The sequence below is a fragment of the Mus musculus genome, chromosome 17, assembly GCF_000001635.26.
Source record: "Mus musculus strain C57BL/6J chromosome 17, GRCm38.p6 C57BL/6J".
Taxonomy (NCBI): Eukaryota; Metazoa; Chordata; class Mammalia; order Rodentia; family Muridae; genus Mus; species Mus musculus.
In genome coordinates, this window is record NC_000083.6 from 32134939 (window position 1) to 32154725 (window position 19787).

Consider the following 19787-nt stretch of genomic DNA (forward strand, 5'->3'; position numbering starts at 1 on the left):
CAAATCCCAGCAACCACATGGTGGCTCACAACCACTCATAATGAGATCTGACACCCTCTTCTGGTGTGTCTGAGGAGAGCAACAGTGTACTTAGATATAATAATAAATAAATCTAAAAAAAGAAAAACAAAAAAAGAAAAAAATAAAGAAAAAAAGAAAAGAAAAATAAAGAAAAGAAAAGAAAAGAAAAGAAAAGAAAAGAAAAGAAGGAAATTTTAATCTCATAAAAGAAAGAGTCCAGGGTCCACACAGCCTCAGGGTTCTCAGTTGCAGCCAGCCCACCTTCTGCTTCACCTTGCATGGCGTTCCAATCACTTAGAATACAACACACGCAGCAGGCCCAGAGGCCCAGAGGCCCAGAGGCCCAGAGGCCCAGACGCTCCCAGAACCCCTGCATGGGATCCAGCAGGTAGGACCAATGAGGGCCTCTTTGGGAGGGCACTCACCAGGCCCTCGGACGTTGACATCCACTCCGTCTGCATCTGCATCTCCCTGAGGAGGAGTCAGCGCTGTGGCTGGTGCCACACGGATATCAGCAGCAACCAGGTGGTGTTGGGTCCACTGGCGACAGTCCTCAGGCTCCTCTGCACCCATGCCCGGCTCCTCTACCTGGAGGGACACAGATACAGGCGCTCACCTCTCATTTGCTGTGGGAAAGGCAGTAACAAAAAAGGGTGGGCATTCCCACCAGTGCTGCTGATAAAGCTGTATCAGGTGTAGGAGACCAAAAGCAACCTGCTGTCTCAAAAAAATAAAACAGAGTTGGGGAGAGTGCTCAGCAGGTAAACGTACTTGCAGATTAAATGTGCTTCTCCACACATTGCCATGGCACACACACCAATGTGTACACATATACACAAAAATAAATATTTAGCTGGGTGGCAGTGGGGGACATCTTTAATCCCAGGACTCAAGAGACAGAAATAGGTAGATCTAAGCCGGGTGGTGGTGGCGCACGCCTTTAATCCCAGCACTTGGGAGGCAGAGGCAGGCGGATTTCTGAGTTCGAGGCCAGCTTGGTCTACAGAGTGAGTTCCTGGGCAGCCAAGGCTACACAGAGAAATCCTGTCTCAAAAAAAAAAACAAATTAATATTTTTTTAAAAGAAAAAGGATATTTTTATTTAAATTATCAAAACAAGAGATAACTTGTCACCAAGCCCAATGACCTGAGTTTGATCTCTGGAATTCACACAGTGGAAAGAGAATAACGCCCACAGTTGTTCTCTGACCTCCCTCCCCCATAATGTAGCTCACACGGCCCACACACAAAATAAATAAATAATAAGTGAATGCAAATTTTTAAATTAACAAACTACAGCTGTCACGGTGGCACACTCCTGTCATGCATGCCTGGTGGGAGACCAGAAGACGTCAAACATCTATAGGAACTGAAGTTACAGACATTTGTAAGCCACTGTGTGGGTACTGGGAATCAAACACAGGTCCTCTGGAAGAGCAGCCAGCATTTAACTGTTGAGTCATCTCTCTAGTCTCCAATTTTTAAAAATAAATATAAATAAATAAAAAGAGCAAAATATTTGAAATTTTAAAAAATTAAATGTAGTCCTCCAACCCTGGATACTTCAGATCCCTGGTAAAAGAAATATGGAGGCTGGATGTTGTGACTCAAACCTGCAGTCCCAGCTACTGGAGAAGCTGAGGCAGAAAGACCTTTCCTTCATACATTACCCAGCCCTCAGGTTGCATGAGTGTGCAAGCTTGTGTGTGTGTGCACACGAGTGTGTCTGTGTGTATGGAAGCCAAAGAACCGCCTCCTATGTCATTGCTCTGTAGCACTGTCCCTCTTTTTGTTACTGTTGTTATTGTGTCATTTTTTGAGACAGGGTTTCTCTGTGTAGCCCTGGTTGTACTGGAACTCACTTTGTAGACCAGGCTGGCCTCAAACTCAGAGAAACACCTGCCTCTGCCTCCCGAGTGCTGGGGTTAAAGGTGTGTGCCACCACTCTCTGGCACGATCCATCTTCCTTTATGAGACAGGGTTCTTCTAAGAACTTGCCAAGAAGGCTAGGCTAGTTAACCAGCCAGGAGTTTGCTCTTGCCACCTCACCAGCACTGGGACTACCTGTGTACCACAAGCGCCTGGCTTTCTTTTTTTTTTTTTTTCTTTAGCGACTGAGCCATCTGAAACTGAAGAGCACAGCCCAAATAAATGGGTGTGGTTCCTAAAGATAGATGGAACCCTAGAGCAGCTGGGGACACTTTCAGGCTGGGGATGCTAGACAAGGAACAGAAAACAATCACTCTGTGGACTAGGGTGTTCCCTCTAGGGCATTGGTTCTCACTCTTCTTAATGCTGCCACCCTTTAATATAGTTCCTCATGTTGTGATGACCCCCCAGCCATAAAATTATTTTCACTGCTACTTCATAACTGTAATTTTGCTACTATTATGAATCATAATGTAAAAACCTGTGTTTTTCAATGGTCTTAGGTAACCTCTGTGGAAAGGTTGTTCACTGGGACTACCTGTGTACCACAAGACGCCTGGCTTTCTTTTCTTTCTTTACCGACTGAGCCATCTGAAACTGAAGAGCGCAGCCCAAATAGGTTCACAACCCACAGGTTAAGAGCTGCTGCTCTAGGGTGACCCTAGGCAGACCTGGGAGCAGGAACCTGTGTGAGGAGGAACCATATGAAGAAGGGGAAGCCCCACCCACCCAGGGAACCCATGGTAAATCTCTGTTCCTCCCAACACAGCAACAGAATCACATTAAGGGAAAAGTGAGGTCCACACAGATGTGGAAATTGTCTGGGGCTGAGGCAATCGGGAGAAGAGAGACTTCCCTGGGCTCTCCAGCTGTTAGGGGATCCCAACTTGGAACCCTGAAGGAAAGAGTCAGAGAAGCAGGTTAATACCTTCAGTCTCTTGGCCTCTGGACATTCTGAGTCATTCAAGTCTGTGACCACCTCCCCCATCAGACTCTCACCCTTGGCCATGTTCCTTGGGGAAAACAAGAAGAAAAAGACGTGAGAAAGTACACTAGAGAACTCTGGCCTGGGAAGAGGGTTTAGGGTTTGGTTCAGGCAGAGGTCATAGAGGTAGGTAAGGGGTCAGGAACTGAGGAGGGGTCCTGGGTCGTTGACAAAGATTCCAATGATGGATAGGAGGATAGAGATGAAGTTGCAGGAAGCATGTCAGGTGGCAATCAAAATGTTTTCTCTTTCCATCTGTGAGTGCAGGTGTGTGTTTTGGGTGCACAGGTCTGAGGTTGATAAAGAGGAATCTCTCCTCAGTCTTGGTCATCGAGGAAGGGTCCCTCAATCAAACCAAGAGCTCACGGATATGACTAGACTCACTAGTCAGCTTGCTCTAGGGACCAGGACTCCATCTTCCAAGTCAGGCTGCCGGGCCCACTGAGCACTTAAGGATTTTATGGCATTTATACAGGTTCTAGGGATCCAAACAACGGTCTTTATACCTGCTCCACACCTCACATCTGAGGTGGCCAGACTCATAAGGTGAACTCAGAGTCAAGAGTGGCACACACAATGGAACATGGATGCATGAGGATAGATGAGACAAACTGCAGGGGCAAAGGAAGTTTCCTCTCATAACTTTGATAAAGGAGTTATCAAAGCTCATGGAAGAGGAGTTACTCTCTTGTGACAAACGGGATAGCCAGGCTTGAAACATCAGGATGAGGAGTCAGGAGTTATGGTGTCATAGGGAAGGGTTAAGGTCAGAATATGGCTATTGGTGTTGAGGAATAAGTCAAGTTGAAGGCTTGGGATTGAGGATCACAAGGGAATTAACACAGGATTGGGTAGAAACAGGGGTCTGAGGTGAGGTCAAAGGTACAGGTGGGTTGAAGCCAGAGATGATTCAGGAGTCATCAAGGATACAGTCGTGGTCAGGGACAGGTTGAAATGACAAAAGTCTTGAGGTTAGCAGTCATAAGAATGAATTTTGTGAGGTTAGTTCAGGATGGCGTCAGGGAAAGATATGAGTCAGGAAATGTATAGAAATAGAAAATCACGTCAAGGGATAGGGGTTGGGGCAATCCTCAGGGATCATGGGGTCATAGGTCAAGAGGATTAACACTGAAGGCCCAGATGGAGTCTGTAGTTAAGGTTAGGCTGGGGTCAGAGGTTGGAATATGACCGAGGTGAGTATGGTCTAGAGCTTACAAGGGACCCACAGTTGGGGATGTAGAGCATGTGAGGTTCTTACTTCATTCCCAGTGCATCTTGTCCCACAGGCTCCCTCCGGCCCTTGTGGCCAGCAGCTATGTCCTTGTGTAATGCAAAACCCTCAGGGAACCAGAGGGTGCTGTGTTCTCGCTTTCGCCTGGCAACCATGACACCCAGGATGAAGATGATGAGTAGAAAGACAGCCCCTGCCACCAGCAGTGGCAGCAGTGGCACGCTCTGCTCTGGGGCCTCCAGCGGCTCTCCTGTAGGATGGAAGCAGCAGATGAGCCTTCAGCCAAGTATCAGGGCAGGAACGAGTGAGCAGATTTCAGCCATGGGCGATACTCAGCTATAAGCAGGGCTGTAGCCGTGGAGCAGGACTACAAGTAAGGTTTCAATTTTAAGTGGCTCTTACCCATGGGGTTGGCTTAGCTATGGGACAGCTTCAGCCAGAAGATGGGGCTTTACTCACAGGGCTTCAACCATACTATAGGATTCAACCATCTCTGGGGCTACACGCTCTAATGTACTACCCTCTCTTCTTCCCAGCTCACCTCGCACATCCCGAAGTGGGTATGGGAAATCAAGTCGCTCCACTGCTGACAAGGCTCCCAGGTAGTCAGCAGCACTCTGGGCATCAGGGAAGCAGTGGTCATTCTCAGCTGACTGCAGACAGAGCCGGTTGTCAATCTCCAGCATCACCACAGAGCTGTGGGAACAGAGCAGAGGGACCCAAAGGCTCAACACTTGTCTACAGCATCCTAGACACCCGACCTCAGAGAGCCACATCCGTCTCCACTCTCCATGTCTCTACCACCCACCCAGCTCTCAGCTGGCATCCAACTCCACTGTCTCTCCCAACAGATCTTATTGGTCACAGTGTCTCAAAGCTGTGAATTCAATAATGTCTTCATTCGCCCTGGTAGAGTCTGTTGGTGTCGCCCTTTGCTGGGACAGTGTACCATGTCAGTTTCTCTAAAAGCTTGCTTTTTCTCCTTTATCCTTCTTTGTGGTATTGGAGATGAACTTGGGGCCTTGAATATACAAGGTAGGTTCTCTACCACTGAGCCACGTCCTCTACTGTCCCCCAATTCTTAGGTCTCTGAGAGTCCTTAGATTCCTTCTTCATTTCCTTCTCTCCTGCTTCCTTGATTCTCCCTTCTTTCCCTCCAATGGCCTCCAATACCCAGTTGTCTTGTATGCATCTTCAGCCCTCAGTCATCTCCTGGGGTTCCTCCCCATACCTCAAGACCCCCTAAGAATAGCAAGTTCCAAGGTGGCCCCTGCTTAGCCCTATGTCCTCATCACTAAGCCACTTTAGCCAAGAAAGGGGCCATGTGTCACCTCACCCATCTACTTGACTTCTGCCTGCATCCAATCAGAACCCACAAACCACAGCATCTCTAAAGTTCAGCTCTCCTTTCCTTGTCAGGGCCCAATCTTCAGGCCCTGGTCCACCCTCAAAAAAATGCCTCTCCCACTTCAGGTTCCCCCTACCAGGTCACCAGTGAGCAAGTTCTACAACTTTTGTGAGATGAGGGGAAAGGGGAATGAAGAGAGTGGGGAGGAAAGAGAGTGAGTGTCGGGGGCGATATTGTATGCCTGCAATCCTAGTACTTGGAAGGGCTGAGTAGGAGAACCATGAGTTCAAAGCCAACCTGGGCTACAGATTGAATTTCAGGTTAGTGCCTATAAAACACAAACAAAGCAAACAACGAGAAGAAAACAACAAACAAGCCAGCGAAATGGCTCACAGGCAACATGCTCATCATGCAAGCCTGACATCCTGATGAGAAGAGAGAACTGACTTCACACTGTTGTCCTCTAACCTCTACAGGCATGCGTCGTCATGGCACTTGGGGACCTACACACACACATCATGCACACAAGAAGGTGCTGTCACCTGCATTTGAAGAGTAAAATCTCAGCGCTGCAGCGAGGCTCCCTGTAGTGTACAGAGGATGAACCCCCCCCCCCCCCATAGCAAAGATGTCAACCCGACAGACACGGAAAAACCTGTGGAAGACGCCTTGCCAAGAGAGCTCTCAACTAAGAAGCGTGAAACAGACGGTCTGGACCACGGGTGCCCTAACCGCTGTACCCAGCCCTGAGCCACAGTCACTCACCCGATCACCTCAGGACCCAGCTCACGACGGACCCGGGATTCAGAGCCAGGGCTTGGCCGGTGATAGGGGAAGACCATGGCCTGGCCACGTGCGTCCAAGCGGAAGCGCAGTGAGGTGCGCAGAATAGCGCTGAGTCGCTGCAGAAAGTCGGCACTGGAGCGCAGCAACTCTTCAGGAGGCAGAAGAACTGTGAGGACCAGAACCCCTCGGGCCAAAAGGGCCGGGACCTCGCTGGCACAGTCCAGCCCATCCCAGCCGCATTCCTCAGTGTTGCAGCCCTGGTCACAACGGCCATCTGCAAAGTGGTCGGCGCAGTACTTCTCATAAACAGGGCTGGGGACAGAGAACACAAACTCAGAGATTCTTCGGGTCACCTAAATGCACACACAGAGAATAGCAGTAGTGGACAGTGCTGGTATGGGGTTGGGGATGGTGGTGGTGGGAAATGTTCTTGCATATGCTTTCTGCAAATGCAGTCGTTGGCTGCATAAGCACAAGTTCTGTGTTCCTAATTTGAAATAATTGGGACTAAAACTATTTCAGAGTTCAAATTATAGTTTTAGAATATTTACACATATGCTTAAATATTATATATGCAAATAAATGCAATGAGATATCTTTCTATAAATATTTTAAGATAAGATCTCATGTATCTCAAGCTGGCCTCAAACTCCCTATGTTAGTCAGACAGGCTGGCATATACCTTTAATTCCAGTACTCCAGAGGCAGAGACAAGGATATCTCTGTGTGTTCAGGGCCAGCCTGATTTACACAGCCAATTCCAGCCAGGAATTGTGAGGCCCTATTTTTATTTTTATTATTTATTTATTTATTTATTTTATTTATTTATTTTGGTTTTTCGAGACAGGGTTTCTCTGTGTAGCTCTGGCTGTCCTGGAACTCACTTTGTAGACCAGGCTGGCTTTGAACTCAGATATCCACTTGCTTCTGCCTCCCAAGTGCTGGAATTAAAGGCATGCGCCACCACACCTGGCTGAAGCCTTATTTTTAACAAAGAAAACAAAACTATGTTGCTGAGGGTGATCTTGAACTTATTATCCTCCTGATCCACCTGCTGAGAGCCAAGATTACAAGCACACAGCACCTCTCACAGTTTAGGTGGTGCTGGGGACCCAAGCCTGGCTCTGTGGATGTTAGGCAAGCATTCCATCAAGTGAGCTACATCCCCAGCCCTCTATACATAATTTATATAAGGCACCTCTGGGATGAGGCCCAAGTCTAAAGACAAAAATACACATACCCAAAAGTAACTATATATTTTTAGTGTGCCTGCCTTTGGTGGTTGTTTTATTTCCATGCTGGGCGGGGATTGAACCAAGGGCCACATGCCATCTAGGAAGGTGCTCTGCCACTACAGACCAACCTGTGTCTGAATTTTGACTGTAACTTATCATTGGGGCAAAGGATGGAATTTTCCACTGTGGCATCATGCCCATGCCCCACATGGCTCAGGGATTCAGGTTTGGGATTTGGGATGCTCAACCAGTATCACTATTGTATGCTCTTGAATGAGCACCTGCTGTGGGCTCCTGTTTTGCTTTGTTTGTTTGTTTGTTTGTTTTTGTTTTGAGACAGGGTATCACTGTGTGGCCTTGGCTGGCCTAGAACTCACTATGTAGATCATGCTGGCCTTGAATCCCTACAGAGACCTGCTGTCTATGCCTCTGAAATGCTGGCATTAAAATGTGTGAGCAACTAGACCCAGTTTAATTTTTAAAATTTTAAGAAAGACAAATGAACAAGTCCTAAGTGTGGACAGATGGGATGTGTAACTGCAGGCAGACAGAAGCAAATGGGCAAGATATATAGGTAAAAATATAAATAGGCAGAGATGAGGCACATGGGTGGAAACAGGCGGATGAAACCACCAGTGCCCTGGTGGTAGCAGCTGGAAGGGACAGCCCATCAGACGAGCCAAAAACAGACTGACAGACAAACTGGGACAGATGTGGCTCACTGACAGTGCAACATATAGATAGACAGAAGGACAGAGTCAGGGGGCTCACTTGCAGGTGCGGTCGCGGCCACCAGAGTAGCAGTCAAAGTTGTCATAGAGGCAGGCTGGAGAGCTGCAGGCCGGGTCACACCGGCTGTTGTTGAAGAGACGCCAGCACTGCAGTGCCTCACACTGCCTCCAGGGGTCGTCCACGTTCAGTGAGCAGTCACCGCCATCCCAGCCACAGCCTGGGGTGTTGCACTCACGATCGCAGTTCTGGTCCCCTCGCTTGGCCTGGCAAGCCGCTCGCGGGCACCGTGGCTCCTCGGGGACCTCAGGGGCTGCGGAAGGGGTCTCACAACGCGGGCCGCCCCAGCCCGGAGCGCACACACAGCGGAAGAAAGGGACACTCTGTACAGGTAGGCATGAGCCCCCATGCAGACAAGGGGCAGAGGCGCAGCTGGCGTTAGTAGCTCCTGAGGGTGACGCCCTAGAAACCCGGCAGGAGGGCCCGGACAGCCCCGGAGGACAAGCGCAGCGTGGTCCACGGGCTGTCTGCTGGCATGGGATACCCACTGGGCACTGCAGCTCTCGGCAAGAGCGTGCCACCCGCTCACAACGCAGACCCCAGAATGGCTAATGGTGAAGTGAGGAGACAGAAAGAGAAAAAATTGGTAGTGAGAAGAAACAGGAGAGTGGAAAAGAGAGAAAAGAATGGAGGTCAAGACTTGAGAAATGCTGACACCCCACCCCCACCCCTCCAATTCCAGCAACCTTTCCTCTACTGACCTCATTTTGAAGATAAGCCATACCTCCCCAGGAGGCAACAAAGCCAAGTCACAATTTCACTAAGTTACACTCCAAACCATAATTTCATAATTTCATAATTTCAGAACCTCCTTTCCTTCTACTTTTCCCGTATAGACCTATGCTTCCCTAAAGCCACAGGCCTTTTCTTTCCCCAAGGGTTCCAACCCCTACCAATCACACCTACCGGGACACAGTGACAGGTGAAGGTCAGCCCACCTCCACGGCCTAGGCTGTGACGGCACTGGCCTCCATGCTGACATGGCTGGGACTCACAGGGGGACAGAGCAATCTGACAGCGAGGCCCTGAACAAACAGATGCAGGAGGATCAACTACAGAAGCAGAACCACATCAGGTTTCTGGCCAGGCTCTCTGCCATTCTTACCTGTGAAGCCAGGATGGCAGACGCAGCGGAAATGCCCACCTGGATCTTGTAGGCAGTCCCGAGTATGCGCTGCATGGCAGGCACCCGGGCGACACTCATTGATGTCTGCCTCACAGTGCAGACCTGTGTATCCTGGGGGACAGTTACAGCGGAAGCCACCCACCAGGTCCACACAGGTGCCATTGTGTAGGCACTGAACGCCTGAGTCCAAGGATGGGCCTAGGTCACAGTCGTCCTCATTGATCTCACAGAGAACTCCTAGGGTATAGGAGCATGGTCAGTGGAGGCTAGAAACTCATCCTCTTATCCTGCCCCCAACCCTGGCCTTAACATACCCAGTGTGCCAGGGGGACAGGAACAGAGATAGCGGGCCACAAGATCGATACAGGAGCCTCCGTTCTGGCAGGGCTGGGAAGCACACTCATCTATATTATCCTCACAACTGTCACCAGCATAGCCAGCTGGACACTGTATTGAGGCAAGAAAGGAATTCACTCAGCCCCGAGGGACACAGACGTGCCTCGGCATACCTGTGAGCACACAGAATCTCACCACAAAAGGACACACATAGACATCCAACACAAAGCCAGTGTAGGGGGCAGACTTACCCAGTACAAGGAAACACACTGTGCCCACACTTGTTATCTGTGTGTGTGCATGAACTTGAACCAAACCTAGACCTATCTGGGAAGAGGGAATCTTGCTTGAGAAACTGCCTCCTTCAGATTGGCCTATAGCATGTCTGTGGGGGCATTTTCTTGAGTGCTGATTGATGTGGGAAGACCCAGACCGCTCCGGGAAAGCAACACAATTCTATGGTCTCTGCTTCAGTTCTGGACGATGGTTCCCTGCCTTGGGCTTCTTTCACAGCCTCCCTCAATGATGGACAGTAACCTGTAAGCTGAAGTAAATCCTCTCCTCCCTCAAGTTGCTATTGGTCAGGGTGAGACTGGGAAGGCCACCAGCACACTCAGTACAGAGGGAGATAGGCTGATGAGAACACGCAGGAAAAATACCCAGGTACCCCAGACCACATGTCCAGACACAATGGTAAGTCACTCATACCCAGAGAGAGACACAGAACTGGAGACAGAAACTCACATGCCCCAAGTCCATCCACAAGTGCATGAGGGTTAAGGAGCTGCAGAGATGGTTCAGTGGGTAAGAGCGCTTGCTGCACACACGTGAAGATTTGAGTTCAAATCCTCAGTACCTACTTAAAAAGCTAGGTGTGGTCTTCTATGTGTGTCACCCAGGTGTGGGGTGGGGGAGGCAGGAGGATCACTGGGGCTCACCATCTACAGCCTAACTTGAGGTTCAGTGAGAGAACCGCAGGCGAACAAAGTACAGTGATAGAGGGGACACCTGATGTCTGCCCCTGACCTCTGCATTTACACTCCTGTGCACACACACACACAGACATATACCCATAAAAGGACTGCTAGGCCAGGCCTGGTTGCTCATTCCTTTAATCCTAGCACCCACGAGGCTGAGGTAGGTAGATCTCTAATAGTTTAAGCCCACCAGAGCTACATAGTGAGACTCTGTCTCAAAATAGAAAGAAAGAAAGAAAGAAAGAAAGAAAGAAAGAAAGAAAGAAAGAAAGAAAGAAAGAAAGAAAGAAAGAGAAGGAAAGAAGGGAAAGGAAAAGATAAAGAAAAGGAGGAAAGAAAAGACACGCAGACAAGTATTATGGCGCATGACTGTTATCTAGCACTCATATAGAGCCAGAGGCAGAAGGATTGCTGTGACTTGGAAGCCAGCTTGGACTACATAGCAAATTCCAGGACAGCCAGAGCTTCATAACGAGACCATGTCTCAAAAATCTAACCAAAAAAAAAAAAAAATAAAATAAAATAAAAAAATTCTATAGCAGCCATGCTGACTCTGGATGAAGCTGAGTGATACAGAGTGCTTACCTACTACACATGAAACATCCCTGCTCTCCCACCGACGGGGGAGGGGAAGGACCCACACCAGGACACAGAAACACAGGCAAGCATGACTGACTTCTCTTCCCTCTCCCTGAGACGCACTTACCTCACACACATAGCCCCCCATGTAACCACGGCAAGTGCCCCCGTGCTGGCAAGGCTGGGCCGTGCAGGGATCCACCTCGTGTTCACAGTGACTACCCGTACGGCCCTCTGGACACACACAGTAGTGGGAGCGGCCCTTGTCTATGCACTTTCCACCTTCCTGACACAGCTGCTCCAACCTCACCCCTGAAAAGCAGAGGGTGACATCAGACTCAGAGGTGGCCATGCCACCTTTCCTATTCCGGCCACATCACACATTCATCTAACATCCCCACTGCCATCAATCCCTAGTGTCTCACCCACATCCAAAAGCTGTCAGGCCACTTGTCAGCTAACCTGGTCTCTTTCCACAGCACCACTTTGATGACTCTATCAGCTTAGTCACACACACACCCAGCTGTCTCACTGTGACAGATATAGTCACACTCTGGCCAGTTATTCCAGTCACACACATACTGAGCCACACACCTCATTAGTCCCATATGTTGTATGGCGCTCTCATTTGGCTCATGCCAGCAAGAGGGATGCACCACCACCCTTCAGCCCCACACGCACGCACCACATGCTTCCCTCACCCATCTGGGCTGCGGCCTCCGTGCAGGGCAGGCTTTGTATGTCGCACAGGCGGCCACTCCATCCAGGTGGACAAATGCAGTAAGCCCCAGTCTGGACACAGCGACCCCCATTCTGACAGGGTGCCTGGCTGCACCAGTCCACTGGGTTCTGCAAAAGAAATCTTCAAGATCAGTGCTGGGAGAGACCCTAGAAACCAGATGGCCTTATCCCTTCAGGATGCCCCCCACGGGTCCCCCCTCATTTCTGGACTCTTCCACCAAGGACCTCAGACACCACCCACCTGACACTGACTCCCAGTGAAGCCCTCCCGGCAGGTGCATTCAAATCCTGGGTGGGTGGGGTTGCAGATGCCCCCGTGCAGACAGGGCCGGGAAAAGCAGGGGTCAGCCTCGTATTGGCAGTGTGTGCCTGTGTAGCCGGGGCGACACAGACAGCTGAAGGAGCTCACGCCATCCACACAGGTCCCTCCATTGAAGCAGGAACTGGAGAACAGGACAAGAAGTTCAAGACCTTAAAGACCACCCCAATCCTTCTAGAACTAAGTACTTCCCAATTTCGGACCCTTGCTATCCTCAACAAGCCATAGCACTATGAAGATCTAACCTGGCTCCTTCGCCTACGGACGCTGCCTCAGTCTAGGCCTCCAAAGAACTGGAGTCTGTGACTTCCAAGCAGCCTTGCCCATTCCTCAGCCATGTGCCAGCATCATTCCAGCCCTCTAACAGATGCCGAGTCCAGGATGCCCTCTCTGGCCCCTGAGTCTCCAGCCCATGCTCCACCCACCTGGGGCTGCAGTCCGGCAAGTCAATCTCACAGTGGAAGCCTCCATAACCAGGTGGACAGGCACAGGTGAAGGAGGCCACGTGATCAGTACAGGTGCCAGGGCCACAGGGGCTGCTCAGACATTCGTCCACATCTCGGGCACAGCGAGGACCAGCAAAGCCGTCGAGGCAAGAACAGGAAAAGGAGCCCACGCCATCCTGGCAGGAGCCACCATGGAGGCACGGGTCTGCAGTGAGCAGGAAAATAATCTGGTCAGTGCCTATGCCCACATCAGCCTGGCCTGACTCAGCTATGCTTTACACACAGGAAGACTCAGGAAGAAGCCAGAGGGGACAGTCCTTTTTGTTTGCTTGCTTGTTTTTGAAATAGTTTTACTATGTAGCCAAGACTAGCCTGGAGTTCAATATGTAGATGAGGCTGGCCTTGAATAGTTCAGAGATGAGCCTGCACTCTGCCTTCTAAGTGCAGAAATTAAACGTGTGTGTATCCCAGACTACAAGAGACACTCTTGGTCAGAGATCAAAGTTAGTCCCCTTTTGTGGTCAACCCCCCTCTATAAGATGTCCTCTGACCACCACGTGAATGTCATGGCTCACGTAGACAAATGTGTCATGCAACACATAGACAAATAAATACATTTTAAAAATATCCTTTTAAAAAAAGCCCCTTTGAGTGCCGGGCATGGTGGCGCACGCCTTTAATCCCAGCACTCGGGAGGCAGAGGCAGGCGAATTTCTGAGTTTGAGGCCAGCCTGGTCTACAAAGTGAGTTCCAGGACAGCCAGGACTATACAGAGAAACCCTGTCTCGAAAAACAAAAAACAAAAACAAAAACAAAAACAAAAACAAAACCCTTTGAGCTATAGAACTGGCCCTACCTATTCTGAAGTTCAGAATCTGTGGGTTCAACCAGTAGATGGACAATAGGGAAAATCAGAGATTACCCAAGGGCAGAACATGCACACTATTTTCTTGTTATTTTCTAAACAATAGAGTATAGCAAACATATACATGCTATGTCCATCGTACTTGGTGTGTCAAGCCATCTAGAGGGACCGGCAAGATGACTTTAGTAGGTAAAGGTGCTTGCCCACCCAGGACTGCCTGTCTGAGCTCAATCCCTGCAACCCTCATGGTGGAAGAAGAAAATCAACTCCTGCAAGCTGTCCTCTGGCCTCCACAATCTAATGTAGCATGTTTGCATTCCACACCCCCCCCTTCTCTCTCACCTTCCCTCCCTCCCTCCCCCCTCCCTCCTTCCAGTTCAATTAAAAATGAAGTCTGGGTTGATGATAGGACTCAGCCTGAGTAAAGCCACCAAACCCAACACCCTGAGTTGGAACACCAGATCCCACAAGGTAGAAGGACTATACTGTCCTATGACCTCCACACGTGGTACATACACGCTCACACACATGCACACAATAACAGGTAAATGTAAACATTTTAAAATAAAAAGTTATTTGGAGATGATTTAAATAATCTGGGAGGAGATGCAGAGGCTATTTGCAAACATTAAGCCATTTGACAATAAGGGACTTAAACACCCATAGAGTCTGTAATCCATGGAGGCTGTGGGAACAACCTCAAAGAACCAAGGAATACTTGTAGTGCCACTGCCTGCTCTGATTCATACGCTCAGCACAGCCTGTGGTGACCAGTGTAGCTACTACTAGCCACATGAGGTTAATAGGCCCGTGATCTCACTGCCAGGCCAAATGAGACAAGCTGCAAATGTAAAATACATTTAGCAAAATTTAAATTTTTGAAGGCTTATATGTGAAATGAAAATATTTTCTATATTGGCTTAAATAAAACATATTTTTAACTTTTTATTCTATTTTGGGTTATTATTGTTATTTTTTTCTCTCTCTCCCGCCCCCTCTTTCTCTCTCTGTGTGTGTGTGTGTGTGTGTGTGTGTGTGTGTGTGTGTGTGTGTGTGCATAGCAGGCATGTAGAGATCAGAAGACAACTTGTAGGACTGACCTAGGTTCATCAGGTTTAGAGGCAGTGCCTCTCCCTGCAGAGTCATCCCAGCAGCCCATTGCCCATTTCTACAGTGGTGCTGGGATGGAAGTAAGACCCTCATGAATGAGGGGAGTAATAGTTGTCAGGAGAGTCAGGAAACAGCAACACAGTGCCAGGACATGGTATGACTTGATGGGTGGGTTCCCTGGGGAAGGAAGCGCCCCAAAGATCCCTGCACTTACTGGGGTCACAGTCGTCAATGTCTTGATCACAGAAGGGGCCAGTGTATCCCCTGTGGCAGATGCACCTGAAATTCCCTGGCAGGTTGGTGCAGGTACCATGGGGGCCGCAGGGTGAGGCACCGGCACATTCATCCACATCCTGCTGGCATCGTGGGCCTGGAGGTGAGAGGGGAAGCAATTGAGGTTACAGGGGTAAAAAGGGGTCTGAGGATGCCTGCAGCTCAAGAACCCGCTGGTGGAGTCAAGGAAAGCAAAGACCAGCCGCTATCCCTGGGCGTTTGGCACATGCCACTCCTGAAATATATTCTGCCTATCTCTTTAGATGTTGAATACACACTCTGAAGTCACCCGATCAAAAATGTCATCAAATCTCAGGTATCCCAGTGTCCTCAGCTCCATATGGCTTCCCTCTTCTCCTGAGCTGACTCCTGGGCTGTGAATGTCTGGATCCAGCTGTCTTTTCCCAGAAAGAAACAACTTCAAAGGCAGGGCAGGACTGAGTCCTCTCTGGGCTCCCTGGCATTGCCCAACATGGAGCAAAGTGCAGAAGAGGAGAAAGAGGGGAAGAGGAAGAGGAAGAGAAAGAAGAGAGAAGGGAGACGAGAAGAAGAGGAGGATATTAGTGTACCTTGCCAGCCTGGGGGACAGGAACAGACAGTCAGCCGGTCAGGGTCAGACTCACAGTGGCCTCCGTGCTCACAGAGGCTTGGAGTACAGGGGGACAGCACCTCACACTGATGGCCTGTTAGAAGCAGATAGTTTAGATAGTTTTGAAACTCACTGCTCCCAATTCCCCCATCCCTGGAGTCCCCACCCTGATATTTAGAAAAGACAAAAAAGAGAGAAATTAAAGGAATGAAGAAGGAAGGAAGGAAGCAAGCAAGCAAGGAAGGAAGGAAGGAAGGAAGGAAATGCAGATGGGGCTGGAAGGATGGTTCAGCAGTTAAGAGCACCTCAGGCCCAATCATGAGGACCAGAACTCAGACCCTCCCACCTCTATAACAAGTAACCCCAGCTGCAAGTTGAAAGAAAAACAGGGGCATCCCAGGGACTCAGTAGCTTCCAGCCTATCCGAGAAAGCACAAACCCCAGGGTCAGGGAGAGACCCTGCACACCTCAGAGGAATGGGTAGAGAGTGATAAAAGACGACACATGCCTTCTTCTGGTTCTGGTCTCCACACACAGACATATGTAACAGAGACACACAGAACAAAAGGTACTAAGCAAAGCTTTAAAAACAAAAAAAGCAGGAAAGAAACATAAGAAACAAGGGTGTCGGGTGCCCTGGGGGAGGAATATGGGGTCACACACCCTGGAATCCAGGGGCACAGGTGCAGCGAAAGCCTATTCCATCACTGGTGCAGGTGCCACCAGCCTGGCAGGGCTGGGACTCACAGGCATCTGGAGCCAGGCTCTGGCTACAGCGAGGGCCACTCCACCCGGGCTCACAAACACAGCGGAACCTGGTGGGGGAGGCAGTGAGGTGTGACAGGTGGCTGGAGACAGCAGAAGAGGGGTCGGGAGTTGGGAAAGGGCCTCACCCGCCTGGTGCATCATGGCAGACTCCATGACTACAGGGCTTGTGGGCACAGGGATGGTTCGCAGGTAGGCAAAGTGGAGGCAGGGAGCCAGGTGGACAGAGGCAGTGGAAGCCATTTTCCCCATCCACACAGGAGCCACCCTCTCCACATGGGCTGGATGCACACTCATTGATCTCCACGTTGCAGAGGGGCCCTGGGGAGCATACAGGCAACTTCATTCCAGAACGAAGACAGTGGTGCCAACTGAAGGAAAGGGACGTCCTGTTCTCTATCACACAGCTGATCCTGACCTCACTCTGCTGACAGAACGACAGCCCCATGCCACTGAGGAAACAAGCTCAGGATAGTCCAAGGTGGTTTCCCCCCCCCGCCCCCAACTTTGTGTGTGTGTGTGTGTGTGTGTGTGTGTGTGTGTGTGTGCACAGGTGTGCACCTATCTCCCTCCCTCCCTCCCTCTCTCCATCTCTCTCCTCTTTCTCTCTCTGCTTTTTAAAAGATTATTTATTTATTTATTTATTTATTTATTTTATATGAGTGCTTGGATGTATGTTAGTGCATCATGGTGCATTCCTGGTGCCCATGAAAGCCAGCAGAGAATGTCAGATTCCTGGAATTATAAGTTTACTCTGGAGTTATAAGCAGTTGTGAGACTCACTGAACATGGAGAAGTCAAACTTATGCCTACATAGAGCCTTCTATATTCTAGGGTCTTTGGTACAGAAAGGTTTTCTGCATGCTAGAGAAACATAAACACCAACCCAACCACAAACCCTTTGATCTACAGTGGTGTCCTGCCTCTAGATCTGCTAGTGCTGTGGTGGCACAGAGCTTGCAGGAGTAACCAACCAATATCTGTGTGACTTAAGGCCCACTCCACAAGACAGAACCCATACCCAATATTGCTTCAGTGACCAAGAACCTGCGGCTAGATAGCCCAGAGGGCAAGGGTAGAACCAGCCTTAAGGGGAAAAAAGGTAAGGCTAAAATGACTCCTAATACCTCACAGACCAGTGCCTTGTTCAGCCATCATTACAGACGCTTCCTCCTGCAGCTGATGGGAACAAATACAAAGACCCACTCCTAGACTGTACACAGAGAGTGAGAGACTAAGAAACCTAGGGGGTGTCTCCTTCAAATCCCTTTTCCGATGAAGAAGAGGCAGAAGGAGACTGGGAGCCAGAGGGGATGGAGAAAATCAAGAAAATAAGGCCCTCTAAATCAACATTATCAAAGCTCAGACAATCTCACCAAGACTGGGGCAGTATGCACGGAGCCTGCCAGGCCCTCCCCAGACCCTCTGCCTATACATTATAGTTTCCAGTTTGGTGTTTTTGTGGGACTCCTGAGTGTGTGAATGAATGAGTTTCCGATTCTTGTGTCTTCTCCTGGGCTCTTTTCCCTCCTGATTTTGTTTTGTTTTGTCCATTTCTGATGTGTTTTTTTTTTTTTTTTTTTTGCTTTGTTTTATCTTATTTTACTTTATTATTTAAAAAACAAAAACAAAAACAAAACTATGCACTTGTGAGCCAGCGTGTTAATGCTAGGAACTAAACCCGAGTCGTCTGCAAGAGCAAGTGCTTGAAACTGCTGAGCCATCTATCTCTCCAGCCCTCTCTATATATTGTTTTATTTTGAGACATGATCTTGCTATGCAGCCCTGGCTGGCCTAGTGCTCACTATGATGCTCAGACTAGCTTCAAACATGCACTAATCCTCCAACCTTGGCCTTCTGAGTATTGGAGATAATCTTGATAAAGGGAAGAAAGGGACTTAACTGGGGGGAAAGCACACGTGTCCCCAAGCCTGATGACATGAGTGGGGTCCCTGAGACCTTTACGGAGAGAACTGACTCCCCCCAGATGCCCTCTGACCTCCAGACATACACAAAATAAATGAAATGTAATATTTCCTTTTTTAAAAAAATAAAGTGGGGACACCCAAGAGACTTGTGTCTTAATCCCTATCTTACAAGCCCCCCCCCCCCCACTACATGGCAGCCACCTACCCACCTGTGAATCCAGGCTGACAGACACAGTCATAACGGTTGATGCCATCACGGCAAACTCCAAAGGTACAGGGGTTACTGGCACAGTCATCAATGTTGACTTCACAGTTCACACCTACAGGGAGGGAAGAAGTATGGCAAGAGTACCTACTATTGTCAAGCACCAGTTACAAATTCATCACAGACCCCCACACACCCCCACGTACTGTTATAGCCCAGCCCCAGGCCCCACCTGTGGTTCCGGGAGGACAACGGCAGAGGTACTTGTCCACCAAGTCTAGACATTTGCCCCCATATCGACAGGGCTGGCTGCGGCACTCATCCACCTGGCTCTCACAGCGTATGCCCGTATAGCCTGGGGCACAAGCACACGAGAAGCTAGCAATGCCATCGACACAGCGCCCGTGGTGGCAGGGATCCGGAGAGCAGTCATCCACGTTTCGCTCACACAAAGTGCCCTCAAAGCCTGCAAGAACGGGAGGTGAGGGTCTGCCCACTTCTCCATGGCTGTAATCTCAGCCCAATTCCAGCTCAGCTCTCAGACCTCACCCCTTCTCCCTTCCATTCTGCCCAGCTCCAAGCTCTGTTCCTGACCCAGAAACGCCCACTTTAAATCTCACTGCTAGCTGCACCCTGAATCTTGCCAAGACCTCTGCCTACCTCCATCATCAGCGTCACTGGCCCTGACCTGGCCTAGCTGAGGCCATCCCCAAGTCTGTTATTGGTCCTTGACACCCATTGGCCCACCAGCCCACCTTCTGGCTCTTGCCACAGTCTCACGGTCCGCCCTCACCCTCTGCACAGCGACACTCATAGCCGTCAGGCTGGTCCACACACTTGGCACCATTCCGGCAGGGAGTGCTTGCACACTCATCCACATCCAGCTGACACATGGACCCACTGAATCCTGGAAGTGAGTAGTGGATGAAAGGTGACACAAACAGTTAAAGCAGGCAGCCTGCCTTATTTGAGTGGGAAACCCCCTTGGCTTTGTTTTAAATTAATTTCAATACAGACTAGCCCAGAGAGATGGCTCAGAAGATAAACATGCTTGCCAGCCAAGCTTGACCACCTGAGTTCAATTCCCAAAATGTACATAACATAGTGGAAGGAGAGAACCCCCACACACAAAAGAGTTAAGTAACTAATTACTTTTTTTTTTAAGTTCCACATTGTCATAACCTGACACACCAGGCTCCTTGTCC

General features: G+C 49.5%; 1 protein-coding gene and 1 long non-coding RNA gene across 4 annotated transcripts in view; one reads left to right on the forward strand and one right to left on the reverse strand.

Annotated features, from left to right (window-relative positions):
- Notch3 (notch 3) overlaps positions 1–19787 on the reverse strand; it is a 46077-nt gene that overhangs the window by 14119 nt on the left and 12171 nt on the right. For all 3 annotated transcript variants that reach the window (XM_017317293.1, NM_008716.3, XM_030249555.1), the window contains 20 exons: positions 19376–19489; positions 18815–19048; positions 18587–18697; positions 16578–16770; positions 16348–16499; positions 15665–15778; positions 15037–15192; positions 12827–13052; positions 12324–12525; positions 12043–12190; positions 11469–11653; positions 9764–9896; positions 9429–9686; positions 9230–9348; positions 8306–8871; positions 6279–6611; positions 4707–4861; positions 4193–4415; positions 2878–2962; positions 447–609 (listed from right to left, as the gene is read on the reverse strand). In XM_017317293.1, coding sequence (XP_017172782.1) covers positions 447–609; positions 2878–2962; positions 4193–4415; positions 4707–4861; positions 6279–6611; positions 8306–8871; positions 9230–9348; positions 9429–9686; positions 9764–9896; positions 11469–11653; positions 12043–12190; positions 12324–12525; positions 12827–13052; positions 15037–15192; positions 15665–15778; positions 16348–16499; positions 16578–16770; positions 18587–18697; positions 18815–19048; positions 19376–19489 — 3870 coding nt within the window. The remainder of the gene's footprint in view (positions 1–446; positions 610–2877; positions 2963–4192; positions 4416–4706; positions 4862–6278; positions 6612–8305; positions 8872–9229; positions 9349–9428; positions 9687–9763; positions 9897–11468; positions 11654–12042; positions 12191–12323; positions 12526–12826; positions 13053–15036; positions 15193–15664; positions 15779–16347; positions 16500–16577; positions 16771–18586; positions 18698–18814; positions 19049–19375; positions 19490–19787) is intronic.
- Gm41568 lies at positions 4856–7997 on the forward strand. The gene is made up of 2 exons (XR_876749.3): positions 4856–5200; positions 5990–7997. It is a non-coding gene; the product is annotated as a predicted gene, 41568 (long non-coding RNA).